This window comes from Euprymna scolopes, chromosome 19 (assembly GCF_053919585.1).
Source record: "Euprymna scolopes isolate OS-2025 chromosome 19, ASM5391958v1, whole genome shotgun sequence".
Classification (NCBI taxonomy): domain Eukaryota; kingdom Metazoa; phylum Mollusca; class Cephalopoda; order Sepiida; family Sepiolidae; genus Euprymna; species Euprymna scolopes.
In genome coordinates, this window is record NC_136500.1 from 95583234 (window position 1) to 95610281 (window position 27048).

At 31.2% G+C, this 27048-nt stretch overlaps 1 protein-coding gene across 1 annotated transcript in view; it reads right to left on the bottom strand.

The window, feature by feature from the left end:
* Positions 1-26670, bottom strand: part of LOC145239848 (exosome complex component RRP4-like) — a 40490-nt gene extending 13820 nt beyond the window's left edge. Inside the window, exons 1-6 of the mRNA XM_080103400.1 lie at positions 26506-26670; positions 21195-21296; positions 20212-20347; positions 18263-18328; positions 15038-15106; positions 13227-13409 (exon numbers count right to left, since the gene is read on the bottom strand). Coding sequence (XP_079959526.1) covers positions 13227-13409; positions 15038-15106; positions 18263-18328; positions 20212-20347; positions 21195-21296; positions 26506-26627 — 678 coding nt within the window. The 5' untranslated portion in view covers positions 26628-26670. The remainder of the gene's footprint in view (positions 1-13226; positions 13410-15037; positions 15107-18262; positions 18329-20211; positions 20348-21194; positions 21297-26505) is intronic.
* Between the last annotated feature and the right edge of the window lie 378 nt (positions 26671-27048).

A 27048-nucleotide genomic window follows, 5' to 3' on the forward strand; every position in this document is an offset into this window, starting at 1 on the left:
AATTCAGTCTTAACAAAAGGAATGAAAGAGTTTTTTTTGGAGGGGAGGGGGGTCTTCATCTCAATAGAGTAAAGCATTCTTCATGGCCCGCCCCCCACACACCCACTACCCGACAATCCATTGTGAGCAAACCTGAACAAAAGGAAAAAAGACATAATCCTGCAGTAATGTCCCCTGATCTGCATAACGGGGCATAATCACATTCGTGAAAGCAAGGTGGGTTGTGCTAACGATGAGGAGGACATTCACCTAGGTAATTTGGAAGATTTTTATGTTATGCTGTAGAACAAACAAAGAGAAAAATATTATTTCAGCAATTAAATAATTTATGCTCACCAAATGGCATGAGCATTGTAAAAGAGTGAAAATGGGCACATTATGAGGGATGTTAAAGCTATTAAGGATTGAATTAAATGCTTTATTTATGTGAGGGAGAATTATATGTGGCTGATACACATTATGTCCATGATGTTTAAGGCTACTTATACCTTTGGAAATTGTAAAGAAAAAGTACATTACTTTATAGCATATGACAAGTTATGACAATGTTGAAATTAAATAAAAGAAAAACCCGTTATCGAAAAAATTAGAATTCAATAATTTCCAGATGTCTTTTTTCGCTTTTTTATTTTTACTGGAATAAAAAAAAAAAGAGAAAGAGAAAATTTATTTTATAACCAATCAAAATGAACGATGAATTATGATAATGTTGTTAGACAGACTGAAAAATCTCAGCTGTAATTTTACTTTACCAAAATTAATTCCATTCTCTTCATTTGGAATCATTTAAAAGAAAAAGAAAAGAACCCATAATATTTGAATTAATATCATAGTGTTATTTTCACAATGTCCTTTTATGGGCAAAGTAAAAATTATAGAAAGCAATGAAGAGTAAATCTACTCAAAGAAGCAGCATATATGCTGGGTAACAATCAGCTACTATGCAGAGCTAGTATAGAATTTAACACAATATTGGGATAATAAAGTCACAATAAAGTGTGTGTGTATATATATATATATATATATATATATATATATATATATATAACTACTTATTTTACTTACATAAAATTAATCTACGAAAGTATAGATTTATGCGTAAACTTTAAGTATTTACTTCAAAAGTGCTCAATACGTAGGTAGAGCTAGTTAGTAATTTATAAAATATATATATATGGCGATTAAGCTACACTGAATATTCCGCGTTTCATCCACTCTAGGATTCTTCACGCTTATTATAAGCCTGAGGAGTCCTAGAGTGAATGAAACGTGGAATATTCAGTATATATTTTATATATATATATATGGTCTTTTGTGACTTTATCTTTCACTACACCGATGAAGACTGAAGGATCGGTCGAAAATTATGTACATGTAAAAAAAGTTTTTAATTTTTTTTCATATTATTTTGTATTCCTGCACGTCACCAATTGAAAACGAATAAAGAAAAGTTATAAGCTTTTATACTTTTCGTATTCTTTTTTATACATTTCCATTCATATATCTTTCATTGAGTAGCAGGGACAATTCCTGTTTGTTTCGCTTGCAATCCGTCTTTTTTCTTTTTGGCAGGCTAGTGTTCAAAGGTTCTGTTCGAGTGTGAAAAGAAATTTGCCGTATTCACAAACCTTTTTGACTTTCATAAGTCATCATCAGACGAGTAATGAAAAAAGAAAAGATTGCGTTTGTGAGTTTAATCAAACAAGGATTAAAAATTGTTTAAAATACTTAAGCGTGCCTTCCCTTTCATATTGAGCCTGATTGATAGATTAGTAGGACTTCAATAATTGTGAGGCATAGATCACAGTGTGAGATGGCTAAAATGGTGGTGTCTTTTATTAGTATAGCTCTAAATTCAGTTTTGGTAGTGTCGTGTGCTCTGAGGTGTTGGTAAATCAAGTTATTCAAGGAACACAAGTAGCATGTTAGTCTGTGAGAGATACTGGTTCTAGTCATACTGATGTACATGTTATTTTTGGAGACACATTCTCCTATGGGGCATTTAAAATATTTATATATATTATATTTATATTTATTAAAGCATTTATTTTTATAGATATATACACTACCAAAAGTACCCGTCGTTGACTGGGTTCAAAAACAGCCTACAGAAAATGGACTGATTTATGAAAGTATGATAGGTTATGAAAAGGAAGGGTTGTAAAGAGATAGCTTCGAATTTGGGGGTATCAAAACCAAAGCAAAATATGATGAAAGTAAAAATAAAATAGATAAACCCCATAATTTATTATACTATACCTGTTCACACTGAAACACTTATCACAATATTCTGTGGATCTATATTAAAAAACCTTGTTAAACTTTGTGACATATTTCCATTCTATGGAAGTCAGGCGCAAACGAACACCCCATAATTTTATCATACCATATTTCTTCAAACTGAAACATAATTATCAAAGTATACTTACGCAGATAGATATGAAAAGTCTTTATTAAAGTTTGTGCCTATTTCCATTCTATGGAGGCCAGGCGCGAACGCAGACCCCACAATTTTATTATACCATCCCTATTTCAGTTAAAACATACTTATCAAAGTATTATTATGTACATCTGTATCAAAAACACTTGTAAACTTTTTTTTTAACTTTTAAATTTTTTTATTTCCATACTTTGTGGACTCCACAATTTTAATGAATCATCATTATGCCAGATAAAACATACACATTCCTGTGTCTCGATACATCTTCTATCATTATATGTGATCAGTTTTCTATCATTATATGTGATCAACCATATAGGAGCCTATTCGTGACCAGACACACACACAGACGTTCAGCTTTATATTATAGATATATATATGCTTTAATAAATAAAATATAAATACAATATATATTTTAATTTAATTATATTTTAAAAACAATATATAGTGGTCAATAAGTAGTGTTCTACAGTAGTGATTAGTAAGATTGTACATCTAAAAAACAAGAATAAGGTTCAGACTCCCAAAATTCATACTAGAATTGTCTGCAAGGACCAGCAGTGCAACCAATAATACTATCTTCCCAAACAAAAATACATGATCGAAAAGAGCAGAGATTTTTGCTAACAGATATTTTGTTTGTAATATCTGACTGATTAAAACATGCAAAAAATGTCATCTTATTCAAATAGAATGACGGTTGGTTAAACATATATTAAGTATGGTGATATTTTTCCCTTATCTAAATATGAAGCAGAGTATTAACACTGTCAAGGGAAGAGTCTATCAGGCAAGCATGATGATGCATGAAAATAACACGTTGCCACTGAGGGTTGAGGATACTTATTGCATGTAAATGATATGATGGATGTGTGATGTGAGTTTTAAAAACAGTCTTAGTTCTGATGGTACTCAGAGGAAGATTAAATCTGGGCAAGATGTACTTGGTAAAATTCAGTCATAAGTGATACTCTTTTGCAGGTTAAAAGTTCACTATCAATGCAGATGACATTCAGAATACAAGCGTGAATTAGTTAGCATTTTTATGCGATCATGGCTGATGGAACAAGAGCATGCTACCCCAGTGGATTAAATAAAACATTGTGAAAATAAGACTCAAGATGAGAACAGTAGTTCAAATAATCTAAATAGAAATTATTTCAAAATATTAGAAACATAACAGAAGATTAACTTAAGATTCAATCAAAACAAATGTTTTTCAAAGGTGATTCAAAGAAAGGTGAATCCAAAGTAGTATCAGACAAAAATGAGAATAATTTTGCAGGATATCTTTGAATTTTCTTTTTGTTTTTACATTCCAAGAACAAACAAAAAAAAAATTGCCCTTGTAAGCAGGTAAGTAAATAGGGGTTTATTGAAATACTTTTTTTTTAAATTTTAATATATATTTTTAAAGCATAAATTTTTCCACCTGCTTTTCATTTTAATATAAAGAAATTTTAAGTTGCTGCAGGGAAATGTGACGTTTCCTCCCAGTACACTGTGGTGGATCCTCAACTAGATCAACCGATCTGATTAAAATATGGATGACTATACCGATTTTGATGACATTGTGTTCTAAATAGAAACATTCATTTTGAACACGGAATATGAAAGGATAGAAATTTTTTTTGATTTTCATTCAATCCCGGACAACGACTGGTCTCTATGCTAGTTTTATATAAACCCAGAAATATATATATATATATATATATATATATATATATATATACACACACATACATGTGCACACACACGCACACAATTACTGACATGCATGTCTACAACAAAATTTTTATATTGAGAGAGACAGACAGATGGAAGAAAAAATGAAAAGGTTAATGTTGAGTTTGAAAGATAAAAATCCATTGGATTTCCCATTGAAGGAGACATGCTGTCCTGTGAGTTTGTAGGTAACAGGTTGACTGAACAAGTCAAACTATGGTTCATTGCTCTCATTGAAAAGTTCTTTAAATGATCTTCACACAAAAAAAGATCTCAATGTTTTCAGGCTTTTTAGAAGTGCAATGGGGAAAGGAGGCATGTGAAAGTAGAGCGAAAAGTCATTTTTGCTTTTTATCACAATAACGGACGCTTTCAGGGTTCACTCCAGCAAAAAAAGAAGAAAAACAGTCGCAATATCGAAGAAACAAAAGAAACAGAAAAATTCAAGTCACATGTGGGAATTTTGTGTTTTATAATACAATATTCAGCATAGGTTTGCACTGCAATAAACATTTTTTTTTTTTTTTTTACTGGAGCAGACCTTTATTCAAACAAGTGCATTGATCGTACTTATAAAACATTGGCTGTTTCTATTCGACATTGGTCAGAATAATGAAGTGATTTTCTTTCTTTGCACATGTTTTAAACTTATGATGAAAAAGAAATTAATTTTAGTCACAGGGTAGACAAGTCTTATATTCATCAAAAAAAAAAATATGAGTTGTTTCTTTTGTTGATTTTGATTTTTTATGATTATTTAAAAATGTTTTACAATATCGGTTGTGTGGGCCAGACTTAGTAATCTCTACTATTATATAAAAGGAACTGTGTGTGTGTGTGTGTGTGTGTGTGTGCGAGTTCGAAAATGACTGGGTCGATTTTTATGAAATTTCATATGAAATGTTCCTGACAGTGTTCTTAAATTTTGTATTTGAATGACTTCAATAAGTATCGATAATCGAAATAATCCGATGAAAGAAGGAAGATGCGATTTTGACCAAAGTTAACACTTTACACAGCCTAACATCACAAGTTCATTTTAGAAGTTTTATTACCACACAAGCCAAAAGGCCCGACATAAAATCAACAGTAGATTCTTTGATGTGACAGGATGCATTCAAAATGAATGTTTCAGTTTAGAACACACTTAAAGCATATTTGACTTTTGCATTTTTAACTTTAATTCAAGCCATTATATATAAAAATAAAGGTTCTTTATAATGCAATGTAAACTACCATGTGTTATGGACTAATTCACAGCGGAGAGGCATGTGAAGCTTCCTCCCAGTGCACTGCGATGGATCCCTAACTAGAGCAAGCAAACCTCAGTTGAATGCGCAATTATTAAGGAAATTCAACACAAAACAAAAACAAAGAAATTGGAATTTACTTTGCTTAGCACGAAATTGTCAGTTGCAAATTTTTCTTCATTTTCAATTTTTATTTATTTAACACAAATACCATACCATTGTTCCTCGTTTGATCAAAAGGGAAGGGAGATAAGAGTTGTTTGCACAAGCAAAAGAGGAGTAGAATTTTAACTGCCACTATTAAGGCATGGTGGACTCTCACAAGCCATCGAAAAAGTATGCGTGATGAAAGCATTTTATGTAGCAAAAGAGAATTCAACACAAAACACGAGAGAGTGATTTTTTTTCACAATCAAATCAACATTTAATATTAGATTAACTTTTTTTTATTTACCTCACAACAAATTATAACTTGATTTTTTTTTTAACTTTTATTATTACATTCAAAATATTACTAAAGTTAATTTGTGTTTTTTGGATTATTAAGACTATCATTCTTATCTGAGTGTGTTCAGTTTCAAATTCTGTACACATTCCAAAGTTTGATTATTAGTTGCTCAAGTTCAAAAATATACATATGAAGAAGGTTGGCTGAAATATTATGAAACTATAACTAAAATAATAATAGTAGACCAAATAATAAAAATATATCATCAGATAAATTATTTTAATTTATCTCTCTTTCTATATATATATATATATATATACACACATGTCCTCTAGTCATATATATATATATGCATATACACACACACACGTCTCCTAGTCTTATAAAACCAATGTGTAAGGTGAAACGAGAAAGCAAATAGCAAGTAAGACTATATTAACAATTTGAAATGAATTAAAAAATAAATCCTTCAAAAGTTCACCTAAACCCTCTAAAAAGTCAACAGTAAGTGGGATTTTTTTGTAGGTCATCAGCAATAACAATTCATATATGAAAAGTTAAATTGCTAACATAATTTTATGATTTTGTATGAATATCAGTGCAAACATTGACGGAGAATAAATTTTTTGTTTTCATCATTGTTGTCAGAGAGTTTACACTTGTATATAAATAAATTTTCATCAAAGTTTAAAACAAGATTATTGATTATGAGATGACTAAAGAATCACCAATCCACAAATACGCAATTTCATTAACCAATAGGAGAAATCTCATAAACTAAATAATTGAAATCAGCAAGAAAAGGAGAAATGCATGAACACATTTTTTGTCAATTAAGTTTCAAGAAAATGTTTTTAAGAAAAATGATTATATTAGGCCTCAAAAATTTTTTAAAAACCTTTGGTAGTTTAGATTACTGGATCAACAATGCTACTCCTATAAATTTGTGTTTTTTTGTGTATTGATATTCATATTAAAAACCCTTCTTTCTATTTATTTAAAAAGAAAATACAACTTTGTTATATATGAGTCCTTGAATTGCATTTATTTACAAAAGATCTAGTTAATTTGCATATTCTTTTTAACATTCATTTTAATTAATTCCTTATTAGTTTGTTTATAGGATGATCATCTTTAGTTAATTGTTACGTGTAATTATATTCATGCAGATATTCTACATGATCTATACTTGTGTAATATTTGTGTAAAAAAGCTTATAGTAAACACAAACCTCTTTCTATATATATTTATGTATTCGTATATATTTTTGTTTAAAAAATTTTGTTTACCAAACTCCTCCGTCAGTTTTTGGTCTACAGACATGAAACTTCACATATAAGGTATTCGAACCCATGTGAAACTTTATATTTGGAGAAAATCGGTATAAAAGTGTGAAAAGTAAAAAAATGAAATTAGCCAGGTGAAGGTCAAACGACAGCATTACAAATATGCATGCATAACGTAATAGCTATTGGTTCATCTTTTAATTTTTAGTTTTGCAGTAAACACATCTTCATAGTACAGTCATTAACATCAAAGGAAAAAGTAAATCACAAGCTACATGTTTTTGTTTTGATTCTCGGTGGTGGCACACAAATCATTCTTTTTTGAACTTTTTAAATCATTATTATATATTGGGTCCAACATAATATAATAATAAATATGAAATATGCATTAATCAAAATATCATATTTAAGTGTATGCCAGGGTGGCCTGCTAGTGAGTGTGTGTGTATATATATATACACATACATAGTGAGTATATGCTAGTGAGTGTATGTGTATATATATACACAAACATATGTGTGTGTGTGTGTGTGTGTGTGCACTCAGTGATTCAGTTAATTATAAAGAATGTTTTAAAATATAGACAACATTTTTAATTTAATAATTATTAAATAAAAACCTTTTTGGCTTGAGTTGAACTTATGTTAAATTGATGTGAAAAACTCGAAAGAGAAAACTGTCATTTTGTTTTACCTTTTTTTATTGCTAATTTTTTCAGGCTGTAAACACCTAAAAAAAGTAGAATCTTTTTTTTTTTTTTTTTTTTTTCGTGGAGGTGGTAGTATAGGTTACAGAGCTTCAATAATACTTAAATACGTAAGTCCTTTAATATAAAAAAAAAATTGAAAGAATACAACAATGTAAAGAAATTTTTAACTTAAATTGAAAATTAACTGGAAACATCAATTATCAAAAACTATGTTTTATGAGCCATACTAAATTATTATGCCACAAATATTATTTATTCTATCGCAACTCACAAAAAACTGCGTTCGTAATAGAAAGAATAAATCAATAAAATTATGTTTATTATATTTGATACCTGTGTAATCTTTGCTTATAATATACAAATGGTATTGTAATAAAAAACTAAAATGTTAAGAAAACAAATGAGTGTAAGGGAAATAACTCTTGCAGAATTTATTTTCTAAAAAAGTATGTTTATGAAAAATCCACTATTTGACCTCATTTTGCTGCTCTAGCCACAATTTATACAAAGTTTTAAGTGGTTCTCAAATGCTGGTCAATGGACCACCAGTAGACAACGGTGATTTTTTTTTTTTATACATTGTTCACAGGACGTTCACAATATAAACTAGGGGCACCTGTGGAAATTCCACAGCGTCATCTTTCATATGTAATATATTGCTGCTGAGTATTCTGTGCACGTTCAGGGTAAATGGAGACCGAAGGATATTATTTTATCCCTTTTGTTAAAGCTGAAAGTATTTGTGTAAGTAATCTAGTTAATGTAGTGTTAGAATATATCTGGTTATCATGGTTTATTTTCAATATCTTTATAAGAGTCTGTGACATATTTCTATTGCATAAACAGCCAGCGTGAACAGAAACTCCACAACATCATTATGCCATCCTTAGATAGAACAGATACTACCCTTGGATCCTAGTAAGAAGACCAAGAATATATATCTTAGTTTCACATACAACCTAAAAGTGACATTATTTTTTTATTTTAATTTTTTTACATTGCGTCTTTGGTGATTGGGAGATCCTATTTTATCAAAAAGGAGGACAGAAGGCAGCAACATACTACAAACATTAAATTAGCATCTCTATATACTAATTTAATGTTCGCGACATGCCCACCTACATCAACCCCCCCTCCCCCGATAAATAGGATCTCCCAATCGAATAATTTATAATCTAGAAACTGTGACGCACGTACATACGTACATTAAAGGTACTACAGTATTAACATGTAGATAATTATTAATAGAAGAAATATTATATTGTTACTTTTGTTATCAGAAAAATAGTTTGATACAGGTGCCAGATTTTCCAAAAACTGACAGTCCAGCATCTCTTATCATTTTATCCATGCAAAATCAGATGGTTTTTTGACACTGTACCTTCTGGTTGTAATTTCACATTATTTGAAATTATTTATTATATTTGTTGTTTATGTTTGAATCAACATTCACCTGATCCGGTTCCATTCATTCTTGCTACAGCATCCCTCATAAAGGTTGACCAAGCCTGACGATTTGAAGTCAATGATTGGGTGATCTCTAGCCATTCACTATACTGCTGGCAAACTCTATAGATTCGTGAGATCAAGTTGGGTTTCAAGTCAAATTTAACTGTCATTAGCTTGGCTTTTCGTTGTCCACTACATTGCTTTTTCGAACCCCGTAGAGAACCTTGATCAATTGTTTCATAGATGAATTCTCCTGGTTGATGCCGAAGACCCTGACCTAACTCATAAGGATGATTGTTGGAGAGAGTTAATCTTGCAGCAGAAACATACTGTATTGTTTGAGATGAAGTGCGACACGGAAGATGTAAAACGGGTAGTGGTTATTGAAACTCACTGTTCATTCAAACTTTGATGATGCGCTTTATCTCAGATTTTGACTGGAGCCAGGAATGGAGTTAGCAAAAGGTATGACATGCAATGTCAATTTACATTTTGATGTCAGCTCTACCTTGAACTGCGATTGTGATGATAACATATTTGAAACTCAACTTCTCCAAGAACATCACCATTAAAGATGATAGGTGTTTTTTGTAGTTGAAGCAAATATTTTTGTCTTCAAGACATTTATTTTTATCATAATTGTTTATTTTATTTAGACAAAAAATATACATTCACAATGATACATTTTATTTTTACAAAGATAATAGACACAAAGTTCGTATTTTACCTTAGCTATAAAACCTAAATCCCATTCTGCGATACATGCTGAAGCTCATTACTAGCAGACTGGACATCAGCAAATGTTTAAGAGAGTAGTGAAATCAACGTGGTTTTCATCCAAGATGTGGCTGCATCGATCAAATCTTCATCCTCGGATGAATCCTTAGACATTGTTGGTGTTTCCAACAAAGGAGAGGCATCTGTTTCATTGATTTTAATACGGCATTTGACTGTCGACTGCACCACCCTCTGGAAGGTTATGCAAGCAGATGGCAACATGCTTAAACTTTCCAAGTTTTCTTAAAGCAGACTACCACTCATAATTAATTTTACAATTAAACAAATGGACCTGTCAGGCTTACAGTTAATTGTAAACATTTCCCTTTATATTACCACAAGATAAATTCTTCTCTATAATTAATTGTTTCACATGCTAACTTTTTTAACCCTAATTTTTAAATTCAACCCAGCTACCTCAATATATTAGCTTTAAGATATAAAGATAGATAAATCATAAAATTAACTGATATTAATTATGATCCATCAACATAAAAAAAAAATGATTAAATAAAATAAATAAACTTTAATTAGTGTACGTTAGATGCTAGTATTACTTCCTATAATATATTATCTATCTAACTGTTAAACTTAACTCTAATAAAATGTATACTAACAACTTTTATAAATTGGATATATTAAAAAAAGATGTAGTTTTAATCTATTTTATCATCATTTTGTTGGAAGTTTGACTATTTTATTTATACTGAGAACCAGTATAAAATATTTAGAGTAGATTAACCTATTATTATATAAAACTTAAAATATTAGGCTTTTCATAACAAATGTTAGGATTTTACAATTAAATCCTTATTTTTACTTCAGACTAAGTTTTTATCAACAAATTTAACCAAGATTATTTTTAACGAAACTGGGCATAAAACATTCAAGGACATATGTGCATTAACTTATAGACAGATTGCAGAGTTGAAAAAGCCTCACTCTCTTCCACCTTTCATAAATGGCTTTCAGTTGGCGGATTCATTATTTCCGACCACATGACACACGTGCGCATTTTGACATAATTTAAGTAATGAAAGACACCTTCATTATAACTTATTAAACAAGCATCCCCTTAAAAAAATGATGCATATCTAGACATTTAATTTTAAGAAGTGGTCACGAAAACATTCTTTTCTTCCTTTTCATCTCTTCTTTCTATTTTTTTTATTTTTTTTTTTTATATTCGGTTTTCATTTTCATGAAATGACTGGCCTTGAGCAAAATCAGAGATATATTGCCACCCGACAATGTCTTAAGACTGAAACAGTAGATTTATTGTAGTGAATTATGGTAATTTTGCTTACCTAAGTTGAATAAAATTATATATCTCTCATAACATATATGTGGGTATAATATATAATATATATATATATATATATATATATATATATATATATATATATATAGTGGGTATAAAGTATATATATATATTGTGGGTATAAAATATATATATATATATATATTGTGGGTATAAAATATATATATATATATATATATATATATATATATATATATATATATTGTGGGTATAAAATATATATATATATATATATATTGTGGGTATAAAATATATATATATATATATATTGTGGGTATAAAATATATATATATATATATATTGTGGGTATAAAATATATATATATATATATATTGTGGGTATAAAATATATATATATATATATTGTGGGTATAAAATATATATATATATATATTGTGGGTATAAAATATATATATATATATTGTGGGTATAAAATATATATATATATATATATATATTGTGGGTATAAAATATATATATATATTGTGGGTATAAAATATATATATATATATTGTGGGTATAAAATATATATATATATATTGTGGGTATAAAATATATATATATATATTGTGGGTATAAAATATATATATATATATATATATATTGTGGGTATAAAATATATATATATATATATATATATATATATATATATATATATATATATATATATATTGTGGGTATAAAATAGGTATAAGTTTAACATTTTATATACTTTACATAATTACTTTAACTAAAATCTTTTTTGTTTTATTTCAACCTCTAAAACATTGACTTAGTAAAGAAGTTAGAAACATTAATTTTCGTTTCTCCAATTGACCAGTTAACTATTTAATAGTATATCATTCTTGTGATCTCTTGGTCATACTGAATTCTATGACAAGAATTCATCTAGTTTAGTGGAGTATCCAGCTTGTTGCTGTTACTATAGGAAACATTACTTGCAGAAGGTGTGCTATTCTTCATATAAACCAGTGTAGACTTTATTTGAACTTCAAATATCATGTTCTTTGGAATATTTAATCAGGGTTTACTTGTAGGGTGAAGTATCTTCATGCCAGGCTTCCTTGATAAACCCTTGTACAGATAAATCTTACACACTTCAGGACAGTATTTAGTTGGCATTCAAGTTTTTTTCACTAAAATCTGAATGCTAACTTTTATGACAAATAAAGTTTTAATTTAAATGCTTTAAATACTAAATCGTTTATTAATTCGAATGTCTACACGAGTTGTTCCTATTTACAATGTCTCCCCACGGGACAGAATTAGACACCGGAGTCGTTTTTTAATGTGGAGAAAAGGAATAAAAATAAAAATTGTCTCAGTCATTTCTCCTCCACTGACATAGAACAAGAAATTGAAGTGCAGCATCTGAAGAACAGATACTACACTTTGATCTTGACCTGAGTTGTTTCTTTTTTTTTATAGCATTACAACCAATAAATTCTTTTCACCCTTGTAAGCAGTTGGCCGATATCATCTTATTGCCACTTAAGTAGTCAGCTAAATAGGTATAGACATCTCTCTATAATAGTGACAGCATCAGTCTCGTTATAGAAATAGTGAATTTTTTTTTCTTTCCTTCTAATTGTTGCTGTAATAATAGAACTTTTAGAACAATTAAAGAGCACAATAACTCCATTATTTGCTCTAGGCTACATCTTAGTTTTTGATGTTATTTATTTGCTGCAGTTGCAAATCTATTTCATTATTTCTTTTTTCAGCACCATTGTCCCTCATCAAAAGAGAGAAAACCTGATCAAAGAGAAACCCAGAGAAGAAATAACAATTTTTTTTAAATGAAGAAATTTGAAATTCTTACCTCCAAATCTTGTTCATAACCGCCTCCAGTAGCATCCTCAGTTTGTTCTGACAAGATGGGGGAAATCCAGATGTAACCATTATTTCCGAGGATGATCTGTGCTCCACAGGGAAGATTATGGAAATGTGTCTTACGACGTTTTACTAAAGATGGTGATACTGTCACTAACGTCCCCTGACCAAGCTGGAACAAAATAATTTTAAAACTTGTATTCTTCACCAATAAAACACAATATTGCAAAAAAAAAAAAAAAATGTACATATCGTCAACAAGAATGTAGAAAAGGAGATAATTAAAGTGATTTACATCTGTTCTGCTTGAGATTTCAATTTTATACAAAATGTCCATCAGAAATCTGTGTATACTGCTTACAAGGTGTAGAACATGGACACAACTGAGTTACTTGTACAATGCTTCCTTGGAAGGAGGCATCCTAAATACAAACCACATGACTTGGTCACTTATCATCAAAACTATGTTTTGTATGTTGGAAATGTTTCCCAGGTAATTCACAAAATACAATACATGCACAGCTGAGAGAACCTTTGATAATTTTTTTCAAAATAAAAGTCAGAAAATGGATAAAAATTTTCAAAAACTCATCTTGAACTTTCAGCTAAGTTTAGTTAACTTCTGAAAAGATTGTAAACATAATTCAAAAAATGAATTTTGAAACAATCACATAAAATAATTCAGTTAAAATGACACAAACATGAGTCCATGAAGTTGTGATCACAATGTCTGAAAGTATTACAGTCTATTATAGACATTTAAGAGTGTGAAAACCTCAAATATATTTCAGTTTGTTGAAGGAAAGTGGTTGTAATTGAATACAAAGTTCTATTTTAATAATCATTAGGACTAGTCAACAAAACACCTCATCCAGGTGTATAAATAAATTGCTGGGAGTATAATTGGTGACAGACTAGCATCCTGTCAGGAAGTTGGTTTGGAGTATCTGTTTTGTTTTTCTATTTAAAGATTTGCTAAGAATGTATTATACATAATTACTGGGTATATTATTACGGTGTTATTTGTACAGTTTCAACTATGCAAATTATTATTTTTCATTGTCGTATCTTCATGAAAACAGTGATAACATTCCATTCTTCTTTTTGCAAAATAATTGATTAGAATAATTTTGGATCTTCATAACTACAGAAGAAATTTTGGATCTTCATAACTACAGAAGAAACAAAGAATGTTCCTTGAAATCCACACAAAATAAATTTCAGACTTATTCAGTATCGGCAGAAAGATGGTCATGAAGAAATTGAAAGGTTCAGGATTAGATTACAAGGCAACATCAGAGAGGAAAGCATGACCAACAATCTAATGCTGTCAATATGCCAAAATTCATTCTACAACATTTTGTTATGTTACACCACTTTTTCCCTAAGGAGCACAGACTGAACATTGATGTCTATATCTGCATTTTGATGTAGTGAAACCCTAGATTGATGAGGTAGTTATAGATAGGTTGTATATTTAACAGTAAAACTCAACACTCTGTCATAGCAGCCGGAAAACTGAAACCAAGATGTTAGACAACTTTGTCAACCACACTTCATGTGAAATCTGGCCTCCCAGTATGCATTAGGAATATACTCATGGCGCAGCCAGGCTACACTTGTTACCTTATTACCCAAGATATCCCCACAATACATCATGGCCGCACTTATACTCAGAATATGACGATAGTGTTAAATGAAAACAGATTCATCTAAATAAATATGGAAACATTTTTAAAATGCTGCTACTAAAATCAACTACAAAATAATTTTCTGAACCTGAATAACTGGAATACTCACCTTTCCATATTTAAGACTGCGGGTGTGAAGTGAGAGTGAGCCATCCATGAAAAGAGACTGAACTTCTGCCTCAGACAATTAAGGAACAATAACATTAGATTGAAGAATAAAACATTTCTCTATTAGAAGATTCGGTCCAACAAGAAAACTATCCAACCCCGAAAGCGGCTTTAGGAATTGATAATTGTGAGTAGGAGTGGAGTTGTAACAAGATTTGCTGTCAGGAATGTAATTACTTGTCACAAACTATATTCATAAGTGGTCAAATTTTTTTTCATTCATTATTTTCAATCCAATCATATTAATCATAAACTGTCGCATACAAGGTAAAAATATCAGGTTTATGAGAAACTGGTGCAGTCTATCCTTCTCTCCAGGGTACATGGGACTATCTTAGGCCATAGTAAGCAATCCATCTAGTGATGGTGTCACGATAAAAAATACCCTTGATAGCCTTGGCGAAGCATCAAATATTCAGCTACCGACAAGATTTGAATTACACTACAAACTCGTGTAGTGAGTTCAATCTCAGCTACAGCTGTGCTGAATGGATGGTCTCATAAACCCTTATCCTCAAGTGGCTTTTAACCTTTATATGTGATGACTCATCATCAGAAAAGAATCTGAGGACACAGACTCAATATATGAGCATTTAGGCAATCACTTCTCAAAATCAAACAAGCCTAAAACATTTCTCAGGAATTGATGATTTTTCCTAGAAATTTACCCTTTCGATATTAAGACACTAAAATACCTACTTTCAAAAAATAATATACCTAGAATACCATTTGAGAATCGAAGGTAGATTTGCAGAGAACTGTATTTTATCAAGAAGTCCTCATGTGATGCTGCATTTTTTTTTTTTTGCTAATGAGTAATCACTAATTAAGGTCATTCAAGGACAAGGGTTAATGGTTTGTTTCAAGTGAATAGTGAGAAAAACACCTTGAGGATTGCAGGTCATGATTGGATCTGAAGTTGATTACTTTATGAGATGGTTCAACAAGAATTTCTTAACATTAGACTTGAAAACAAACCTGCTATTATCATCTGGGAAGAAATCTTAGTATCGCCTGTACACAGGATAGAACCTTCAACTTCCAAAAAGTTATTACTTAGAAACTAATTATAACTTGGCACTTTATCCATTGCGCCACAGATCCATGCACCTGAAGAAAGTTAGAAGTTGTATCAACCAAAATATTATGAGATTAACAGCCAAGATGATAACAGTAGTTTGAATAATCCAAATAATGCATTCCATATTTAAAGCTGTTGTTCTCATCTTGGTTGTTGCCCTGGAGAGTACAACAGCCAAACTATTGTGGACATAACAACCAAAATAAGGACAGCAATCAGAAACATGTAACTAAAGTAAAGGTTGATATTTGCTTTGGTATCTTTTTTGGTTTCTGATTTAATTTCACTAACTTTTAGAGTAGTATTTTCAAGTATTTTGGGGGGAAATTTGGCCGTTTGTTTGGTGTATAAGTTTTCTATAAGTTCATAGTACTTATCTGTCAGAAGATTTTTTTTATTTTTGCATAATTATATTTTTCATGTATCCTTCGACTATTGTTTTGACATCTAAGTAAGGTATATTCCTTTTGCATTTTATTCCTAAGATTTGTTTTTCATATTTTCAGTTACATGCTAATTATAATAGAATGACATGTCAATTAATGTAATCTAGTAATCATAATATTTTAATCATAATGTAATATATTAATCATAATGTAATATGTTAATCATAACATAATATATTAATCATAATGTAATATGTTAATCATAATGTAATAGATATTTTTTTTTTTATTATTATTACATTTTCACCCCCAAACAAGGCATATTGCCACTTTGAAGTAGGGGGCTACTATCAGGGACCTAAGTTGCAGGGGTACTATGTAGGGAGTTTAGCAGCAAGATGTCCGTTCATATTACATTTGAACTTCTGCATGTCAGTACAGTTGGGGAAGCAGGAAACAAGAAGAGAATTCAAAGTCTTGCAGCTCTAGGGAAGAAGCTATTAGAGTAAAAGGCTTTCTTACATCTATGGATCTCAACTGTGTAGGGGTGGGACTTTGCTGCTTGTCGGGTTTGTCGAGGGTATTTTCGTCAAGAATGTACAAGGGCTTGTAGTTTGTCAGAGCATCCACCATTAAAATACTTGTAAAACAGGCAGAGGGAAGCAACATTTCGTCATAATGTAATATGTTAATCATAATGTAATATGTTTATCCTTATGTAATATATTAATCATAATGTTATATGTTAATTATAATGAACTATAATGAGTTACTAGTGCATCCTTTGAACCAAACGTAACTCAGCATTCGCTTGGCTTTCCTCTGAAACATGATATCAACAGCTGCTGTTTAATGTAACATGGCAATCAGATAAAAAGCTCCCACTTATTCCAAGTCAATCAGCAAAAAAACATAATCCACCCGCTTTTATTTTAACTTTTTTATCAGAAAATACTTTTTAAAAAAAATTAAAAAAAGAAAACACTATAACCCGGATACCCCTAAAAAGCAAGTGAAACTTTAAAATAAAAGAAAGTTTGTTCCAATTTTTCTTCATTAACAAAAAAATACTTGAAAACAAACCAATTTTCCTTCTTAAAAAAAAAAAAATATTACATTTTTAAACAAACTTGTTAAAAAAAAAACAAAAAAAAAACTCATTTCTTTGGACCTTTTCTTGAAAACATTTACTTAAAATTATTTATTTGACAAAAAAAGCACCCCAAAAATTAATTGAAAAATCGCTTGGTAATAACGAAGCTTCTTTTCTTGACAGTTAACAAAAATTATGGTAGTTTTTTTAATGCAATGATATGTTAAACATAATGTAACGAAATGTTCCCTTTTTTGTTTTAATTTTCTTATCACTTTGTTTTTGCTGAAGATGAGACATTCTACCGGATGCCAAACATTCTCCTGTTAGTTTAGTTACTCCAACCGAGAGATCTTTTTAAGATTCTAACCGTCCCTTTAAGTGCTATTGTTTGTATTTCTCTTGCACTTGGTTCACCTGGTATATTCACCAGATAGTTTTGGAAATTCTTTTTCATTAGCCCGGTTGCTCCTAATGATGTGTTAACTGTATGCTTGCTGAGCTTGTACCAAGATACTCAGTTGCACAAGAGCAACAAGCAAATGGTTACAAACTCCATAAACGCAGACCATATTCAAATGGTCAGTTCATTATATAAAAGGATACACTAATTAAATCTCCTTCTTTTAAATAATGCCGCATCATTTTTTCATCTTCTTCTGATCGACGCCTCTGTAAAAGGGAACAAAATATATAAAATTTTAGAAATGTTTTTTAAAAATAAAAGGACAAAGTGTTTTTTAGATATGAAGAAAATTTATAGATAGCAATACAATGCAGACGTGTAACGGATCTACACGAATTGAAACAAATTAAGACTTACAATATTGGAATGAGTCATGCAGATTCATTTTGATTAATACAATATTAATTGTATTTTTGCTTTCTTATTCTTTCGACTGTGTCCTTACTTGCATCATTATAGTTGATGAAACTTCCTTAGCATTTGATATTCGGAAAAATTCCCATTTTTCATGTTTTAGGAGAAACATTCCTCTCCTAAGAAAATAAACGAAAAGTTCAATCCATCCAAAGGAAAGAAAACATAGGAGATTTTCGTTTCCTTAGATGAAGTAAACTGTTTTTCTTTATCTTTCACCATTTCGGTTTTCTGCATTATCAACTTTTATAAATACATACTCATAATAATAAATAATAATAGTAAATATTAGCTCTGATAGGACCTACGATTGAGCATTTTTATGTTCTTTTTTTCAACTTGTGATATGATTATATATATATATATATATATATATATAAAATTAGAAAGAGTTTATTATTGTTATTTATAAACGCACATCAATGACTTAGCACTTATTTAATTTATATATATATACACACACATATAAAATATATATATATATATATATATATATATATATATACTAGCAAAAGTACCCGTCGCTGACTGGGTTCCAAAACAGCCTACAGAAAATGGACTGATTTATGAAAGTATGATAGGTTATGAAAAGGAAGGGTTGTAAAGAGATAGTTTCGAATTTGAGGGTATCAAAACCAAAGCAAAATATGATGAAAGTAAAAATAAAATAGATAAACCCCATAATTTATTATACCATACCTGTTCACACTGAAACACTTATCACAATATTCTGTGGATCTATATTAAAAAGCCTTGTTAAACTTTGTGACATATTTCCATTCTATGGAGGTCAGGTGCGAACGAACACCCCATAATTTTATTATACAATATTTCTTCAAACTGAAACATAATTATCAAAGTATACTTACGCAGATAGATATGAAAAGTCTTTATTAAACTTTGTGACATATTTCCATTCTATGGAGGCCAGGCGCGAACGCAGACCCCACAATTTTATTATACCATCCCTATTTCAGTTAAAACCTACTTATCAAAGTATTATTATGTACATCTATATCACAACCACTTGTAAACGATTTTTTTTAATTTTTTAATTTTTTATTTCCATACTTTGTGGACCAGGCGTGAACGCAGACCCCACAATTTTAATGAACCACCGTTCTGCCAGATCAAACATACCCATTTCTGTGTCTCGATACATCTTCTATCATTATATGTAATCAGTTTTTTTAAAATAGTGAACCATATAGGAGCCTATTCGTGACCAGACACACACACACACCACACACAGACATTCAGTTTTATATTATAGATATATAAAGATATCACAAATGACAATATTCTAAAAGTTGATACTGTAATAACAGGCAGAACGATTAGTATTTACTTGATATAAAGAAAGATGACTCCATAATACCTAGTGCCAAAATCATTGAAATTATAGGCTTTTGACAGGTTATAGCGTGATGGTCTTCTCAGGAAAATCAGATCATATGGAAGAATACATAACGTCATTACATCTTTCTTAAGTAAGAAAAATCCAGGTTATCCTCGACAGTCATACATCTAAACAATATGATATAAATGCGGGAGTACCTCAGGAGTTGTTTTATTGTAATATATCGATATAACATTAGTTACATCTAAAAATATTGGCTTAAAATATTTGGAAAAATATAAGAAACTAGAACTGAAATGGTTATTAATGTCTTACAAGTTCTCCACCGGGTAAATTGACAGAGGACAACATCAGAATAGAATCCAACTTGGAATGAGTGTCAACTTTCCACCGACGCTGACCAACTTCAATTATACGACCAACAACAACATCACCAACTTCTCCATTATATCTGAAAACAATAAACATGGAATACTGTTAGATATTAAGATCAAACAATTTAAGAAAATAGCGAGAATATTTTTAAATAAATATGTAAAAATTTGTTAGATGTAAATCAAAATAAAATTACCCAAATAACATTTAAAATTGTTCCTTTCTCATTAAAAATGTCTAAGAAATTTACCAACACCTGGCTATATGATGAGATCCAACAAAAACTCTGACACACGAAAATTAAACACACATTGTCTAAATAAAGAAACATTTATCAGGAGAGCATTAAAAGAATCTCTAAAACTGACAGATAATGTGACCTTTTGTAATCTCTAAAAGATGGTAGTATCTGGAAAGGTTTGCCTCCTGCAATAAAACAGATACTACACTCTAATATGAAGGCCAAAAATGTTATATCTACATTTCAATAAATATTTTGGCAAATGGTATTATTGGCAACATGAAAGATTTTAAAAGAAATATAATTGTAAAATTCATTCAAAACAATTTAGTTTATCTACTCATGTTGATATATCTGACATTTTAAAAACAATAGAAAATATAAACGTGAAAATACCGTTAGGATGTAGTTGAATTAATGAAGGACACTAATATGGAGTTTAATTAGGAAAGGAAAAAAAAACATTCAATGGATGATTAGTTTCTACTAATGGTAACTTCACATACTTATATTTTTGCTTTTCTATTAAATATTAAATTATTTTTAATGCAAATACATTACTCATAAATAGATAAACCAAAATAAATTGTTTAGCATGAATTTCCCAGTTATATTTCCCTTAAAATGTTGGCAATGTCAATTGTTTGCCAAGATTTTACAAAGAAAATACCAAAGCATTCACCTTGTTTTCAAAGGTCGAACACAGATCAATTTGTTCACTCTGTCGACCACACCTGCCACCGATGCATGTAGATTATCATCTTCCATGTAAGTGCCATGACCACTGGAAAAAAATAAAACAATTTTGAAATGGAGAAAAAGGATCATACCAAATTAATAGAAAAGATGTTTTTCTTTTTTAACTGTTTTTTTTTCCAACATAAAAAGTACCTCAAATGTAAATCCATTTTATTTACACAAAAACAAATATATACATCTTAGTTCAAGAAATGATAAAAGAAAATTCTGTTTATATGTCCATACTATAACTGGAAATGTGTATTGAAACAAGAATTCTAGGTATTGTTATGAGTCACAATGTTATTTATTCATTTTGGAATTCTTAGGGAAGTTCTTAAAAACTGAAATTTGTAACTATTGTAATTTACTTGATAAATGATGAAAAGTTTTTATGTCTAATTTTTTTATGAAATTTAAACTATAAACAAATGTCTCCAAATTGTAATATTTCCAAAATTTAAGAAAAATTCCAATTATTGATTTCATTGTGAAATTAACTCTTAAAAATTTAAGATAACATGAATCATGAAAGCTCTATTTTCAAAAATATTTTGTCATGTTTTTGACAGATTATGTTAATGAGGAGATTTAATTTAGAATAGACAAACTAGAAATGCTTAACAGACAAGGAATAAGGAGGTGACCTCAGTGAACAAAGGAAAGTTGAACATTAGAAGTTATTTCCCTACAAGAGCATTGTGTTCCCTTTTCTGGCCGATTATATTTGTGGTTCCGTAAGAAAGACACAATGCTGTATTTAGTGGAAATAAAATATACTGAAGAGGAAAGTAAATACAACAAATAAAGAATAAGGTTATACTTCAGTCCAACTGCCACATGTGCATGATTTGTGCTTAACTTGTGTGCTAACACCAAGAGACATATTCTCCCAGTCTTTATAGTAAGCTGAAGAGTTCATTATTATCCATATTTATCCATAACATAACACCCTGCCTCCAAAACCTTAACTCCACAGGATCTAAGTATTGTTTATTCCTAGGGTTTACCATGATAAAGTCTAGAGATTTTCGTTTGGGGCCACAGACTATGTAGACCATATATCCAATCATTTATAATTAGATTTAAGGTCTGCATTTCTTTAGTAATATCATCCAATAGTTTCTGCCAGACATCCCCCAATTCCATTTTGCAAGTTCAATTAATTTAGTATTACTATTTAGGCGTTCATACAAAGAAACTGAAATGTTAGAAACTGGTATAATCAAACCAACTTCACATTTGTCAATCTTACTTGCACCTCTGATTGATATTAGTTTTTGCCTTTTTCTAAAAACTTTAACCTCTTGTTTGTATTTCAAAATAACTTCCTTTTGAAGCCTCTCTGTTTTTTCTGCTTAGATTTTAATTGTTGTTGCATTATTTCTCAATGTCTTTTCAAATTATACGTTATTCTTTTCAATGTCTTTCTTGATTTGCTGTATGCACTTCATTTGATAAATCTTTGATTGTTTTTCATAGACAGCTTGGTTTTGTAGGGATTTCGCATGGTACTTTTTTGTTTGTTAGAATTCTTCAACTACATATTTTCTAGTCAAAATTGTTCAATCAATGTCTAAATGAGAAATGCTTCCGAACACCTTGGAAAATGTCAATATTTAAAAATAACAGAAATTAGTCTTTTGCATCTCAGTAAAGACCAATTATTCTTTTGTGCGTCATAAGTTGCTCGAATCTGTGTTAAATAGAGAAACTGTCAGCCACCTCAGTAAAAACCTACTTAGTGATAAGCAATATGGTTTCAATCCTGCGAGATATACAGCTGATGTATTGACTGTAATTTCACATAGAATTAATGAATCTATTGACAGGGGTTTCCTCTCTCTGTTGATATATCAAAGGCATTTGATAGGGTTTGGCATAAAGGTCTACTTCACAAGATGTCCAGCTATAGAATATCTGGAAATGCCTTCTCAACACTCAAATCTTTTCTCTCTGATAGGTTTATACAGGTAGTCATCAATGGACAGAAGTCCAAAGCTCAAAGTATTTACGTCAGTGTGTCTCAAGGATCCATCCTAAGTCAAACTCTTTTCCTTATCTTCATCAATGATCTCCTAAATCACATCTAAGTTCATTTGTCGACATATACGCAGATGATACTACCATCTATAACACACATCAAAGGACAACAACAACTAAGATATCTCCGAGTCTCTCTCCTCCGACCTAAAGCATGTGGTGTAATGGGGCTGTAAAGGTAGCAGGTTAATTTTAATACCTCAAAAACCAAGCTTCTATCTTTTCACCATAAACAGTCTCATCACCACTTGACCCCAATTGATATGAATGCTTCTCATCTCAAAGAAGCTTCCTGCTTTGACAAGCTTCTGGGTCTGACCTTCACTCTTGGCCTGAAATGAAAAACTTGCATCAAATCTGTTACCGAGGTTGTTGGGAAAATGGATGCGTCATTCTATCGTTCCAGAAGTTATCTCACTCTCAACGCAATCATAAGAGCCAAATATGTCCTAAAATGGAGTATTTGTTGCCACATTTGGGCAGAAGTTGCTCAGAGTACCCTATTATGTCTTGATAGAATTCCAAACAAGTAAGTGATACCCTTTTCTCTTCCCTGCAACCTCTTTCCCACAGAAGAGACATTACAAACCTGTCTCTGGCTATCTTCAAATCCAATATAAACAATTTCTTGTTTATCCATTCCTTTAAATAATCAAATTCTACCCAATCTTCATCACTAACGATTACTATGCTGTTGTCTTGGTGATCACTCCTTAACCCTTATCCTCAAGCGGCTTTTAAGATGGCAATAGATTTGTTTGAAAGCTTATTACTAATTTTAAACTTAAAAGTAGTTTTTTAAAAAAAAGATGGGCTAGGGTTAAGTTTGGGGTTGTTGTTATTTTGTGTAAGCTTTTATTATCTTCTAAGCGTGAAATTAGCAAATAGCTTCCAAATAAATCAGCTGCCATCTTGTAATAGGACTCGAATGATAGGTTAAAAGTAGCAATAACAAATTCATATCCAATAAATCTTTTACATGTGAAATTGGCAGACATAAACAAGCTATCCCCTACATGTAAATAATTTCCTTTCCACTTTTTTAAAATTATTTTCCGGGGATTATCACAGGTCACTGACTTAACTGTCAGGTTACCAAAAAGAAAGATTGAAAAAAATATATTAGTGATCACTTTTTAATTATAACGTTCTACTAAATTGATCCCTCATGTAAACGAAGGTGTCGTGGGGCAAGAAAAACTATGTTCCCTTTTCCCCCACTCCACTGTTTCATACAACAAAACAGACATGCGGCATTCCAGCATGAGATAGAGAGAGAACGAAGAAGAGAAGAGAGGATGAATAAATCCGCTTAACAACAAACCGAAAGTGAGGCAAGTTGACCTACTTATGTCCCTCTTCTCCAGCATTCCCGCTTTATTTGCTTTGATAAACGAAATATAATAATTAATTTTTTATGATTAAAATCTAAATGATTGTCCTTTTGTTTTAGACGGAATTAATTCAAATACAATTATCGAACTTCTAAACTAAGTTTGATTTGTAAAAATTTCGTCTGGAATTAATGACCTTCATTTATTCATTTCCAGAGAGCGACGTCATTAGTTTGACTCTGTTGCCATAAAGAAAATGCTTCTCGGCCAAAAATTCCAATCCGGCTAGGGGGCTAAGAGTCCCCCGAATTGAGAGATCCAAACACTGCTGAAGAATCTCATGCAGCAGCCACAGCAACAGTAATCTAAAGAGCCCTTTTCAGGCCTAGGTTCCTATGAAAGACCTTCCCCTTTGTTTTATTGCCTGTCGCCTCCTGCAACTTCCAGTGATCCTGCAGCCTCAGCTTCCTGCATCTCCTGCCTGCAGCCTTCAGCTTCCTGCATCTCCTGCCTGCAGCCTTCAGATTCCTGCATCTCCTGCCTGCGGCCTCAGCTTCCTGCGACTCCTGCCTTCAGCCTCCTGCAACTCCTGCTTGCAACACCCAGCCTTCCTCCGGTGCAGCTCGGTTCTGCTTTGCAGTCTGCTGCCTCCCTGTTCCAGTCCCGGACATCATTCCTAGAACGCTCCAGTGTCTAGACCCCCGGTTCCTGTCCGATCCAGACCAGGTCAAGACTTTAGACGATCCTAACATCTAGTCTCTAGTTCCTGACGTCCAGCCGATCAATCCAGACCAGGACAAGGACTCTTGATCACCCTAACATCTAGGTTCTCGTTCACGATTCCTGATCCAGACTACCTGTATGGTCAGCTGACTACTCCAGACCTGATCAACATCTCCAACGTCTAGCAGACCAGTTCCTGAGAACAACTCTCGTTCAGACCATATTTATATTCAGATGAATAAAAAGGTGATCTTTCGTCCTTTAAACAAACATCCTGTGTCTGTCATTCTTTGCATATTCACCGTTTTTCTGCCTGCATTAACCTTCATAAAGTTGTTGAGTCGATGGTCTCCGGACGAACGACCCCGCAACAAAGGCGATGAAATGGGACAAAGTAGTCCCAGGGGTTCATACCATGCAAACGGTAAATTTGCAACGGGTTTGGTTATCAGATTCGTTGTCAGCGATCTCAAATACCCCTAGAAAACCAAATTAGACTAGTCGGTGTTCTGTTGTAACATAAGGTAATATTTACCGAATAGGTAAGAATAGTTATAAAACCATCCTCTCCCCATGTTAAGAATGGCTTTCTAAATAACGTTATTGTTTCAGCACGGTTCAATAAGTGCACAAGTACCGTTTTTTAAACAAAACATCATCCACATACGTTCTGACATGTTGTGTTTAAAATGAACCTTTAAGTCAAGTGAGAGAAGTCAGTTTTTCATACAGAATTGGTCGCACGACTTCTCCACATTAAAACATGCGATTGTCAATGACCTCAAATACCCCTAAAAAACAAATGAAAGTGGTCGGTGTTCTGTTGTAGCGTAAGGTAACATTTACCGTAAACTGCATCATTTTTCGTAATTTTTTTTAATTTATAACACGTAAATACGTAATAATGTTTTCACCAGAAATGCGTTGATTTTAAAGCTCATCAATCTACACAAGAACAAAAAAATATCCCTTTTTCTTCTTTACTGCACAACAATTACCATATTGAACAAGGAACAAATGTAAACAGTGAAACATTTGATTTTTTTTTTAGAAACTCACGCCGTAGAAATTGACAACACAAAACCACGTGGATGAGACTAACACGCAAGGTTGAGACACTTTCTTTTAAAAAAGTTTATAACAACATGGACTCACCGCATAAAACCAGTGTCTGATGTAATTATATCACCGGGAGTGACCAAATTATCGAGTCCCTGATGATCTGGGTTGACATTTGTAGTTCGAAGAGAGGCAACTGCAAGTCGAATATCCGCCATTTCTTCACACGATTACGTTTGTCTTGAGTCGTCATGAGGAGACCAGTCAGCGACATTTGATCTTTAACTGAACGAGTGAGGAAAATAAGAATAAAACAAAAATAAACAAATCAAATGTAATAATGGAGGGGAAAAAATAAGAAGACATAGTTTTGAAAGTTGGTTTATCATAATATTTTTGTAAGTTTCCGAATACTTTCGGATTGTATTTCAAAGATTAAAGCCTTAAGTTAATTTCGAAAAGGAAAAACAATATTTGTACACGTGAAAAAAAAATGTTATAATGAAAAGTGTTTTCACGGCGACATTCGGAAGCTGACAAATGCAGCTAAATTTTAAAGTTAAATAAATTCATTGTAAACATCGTTTGAAGATAAATATTAGTTTTCTGTGCCTATTTCAAAATAATTCGTAAAGTCCT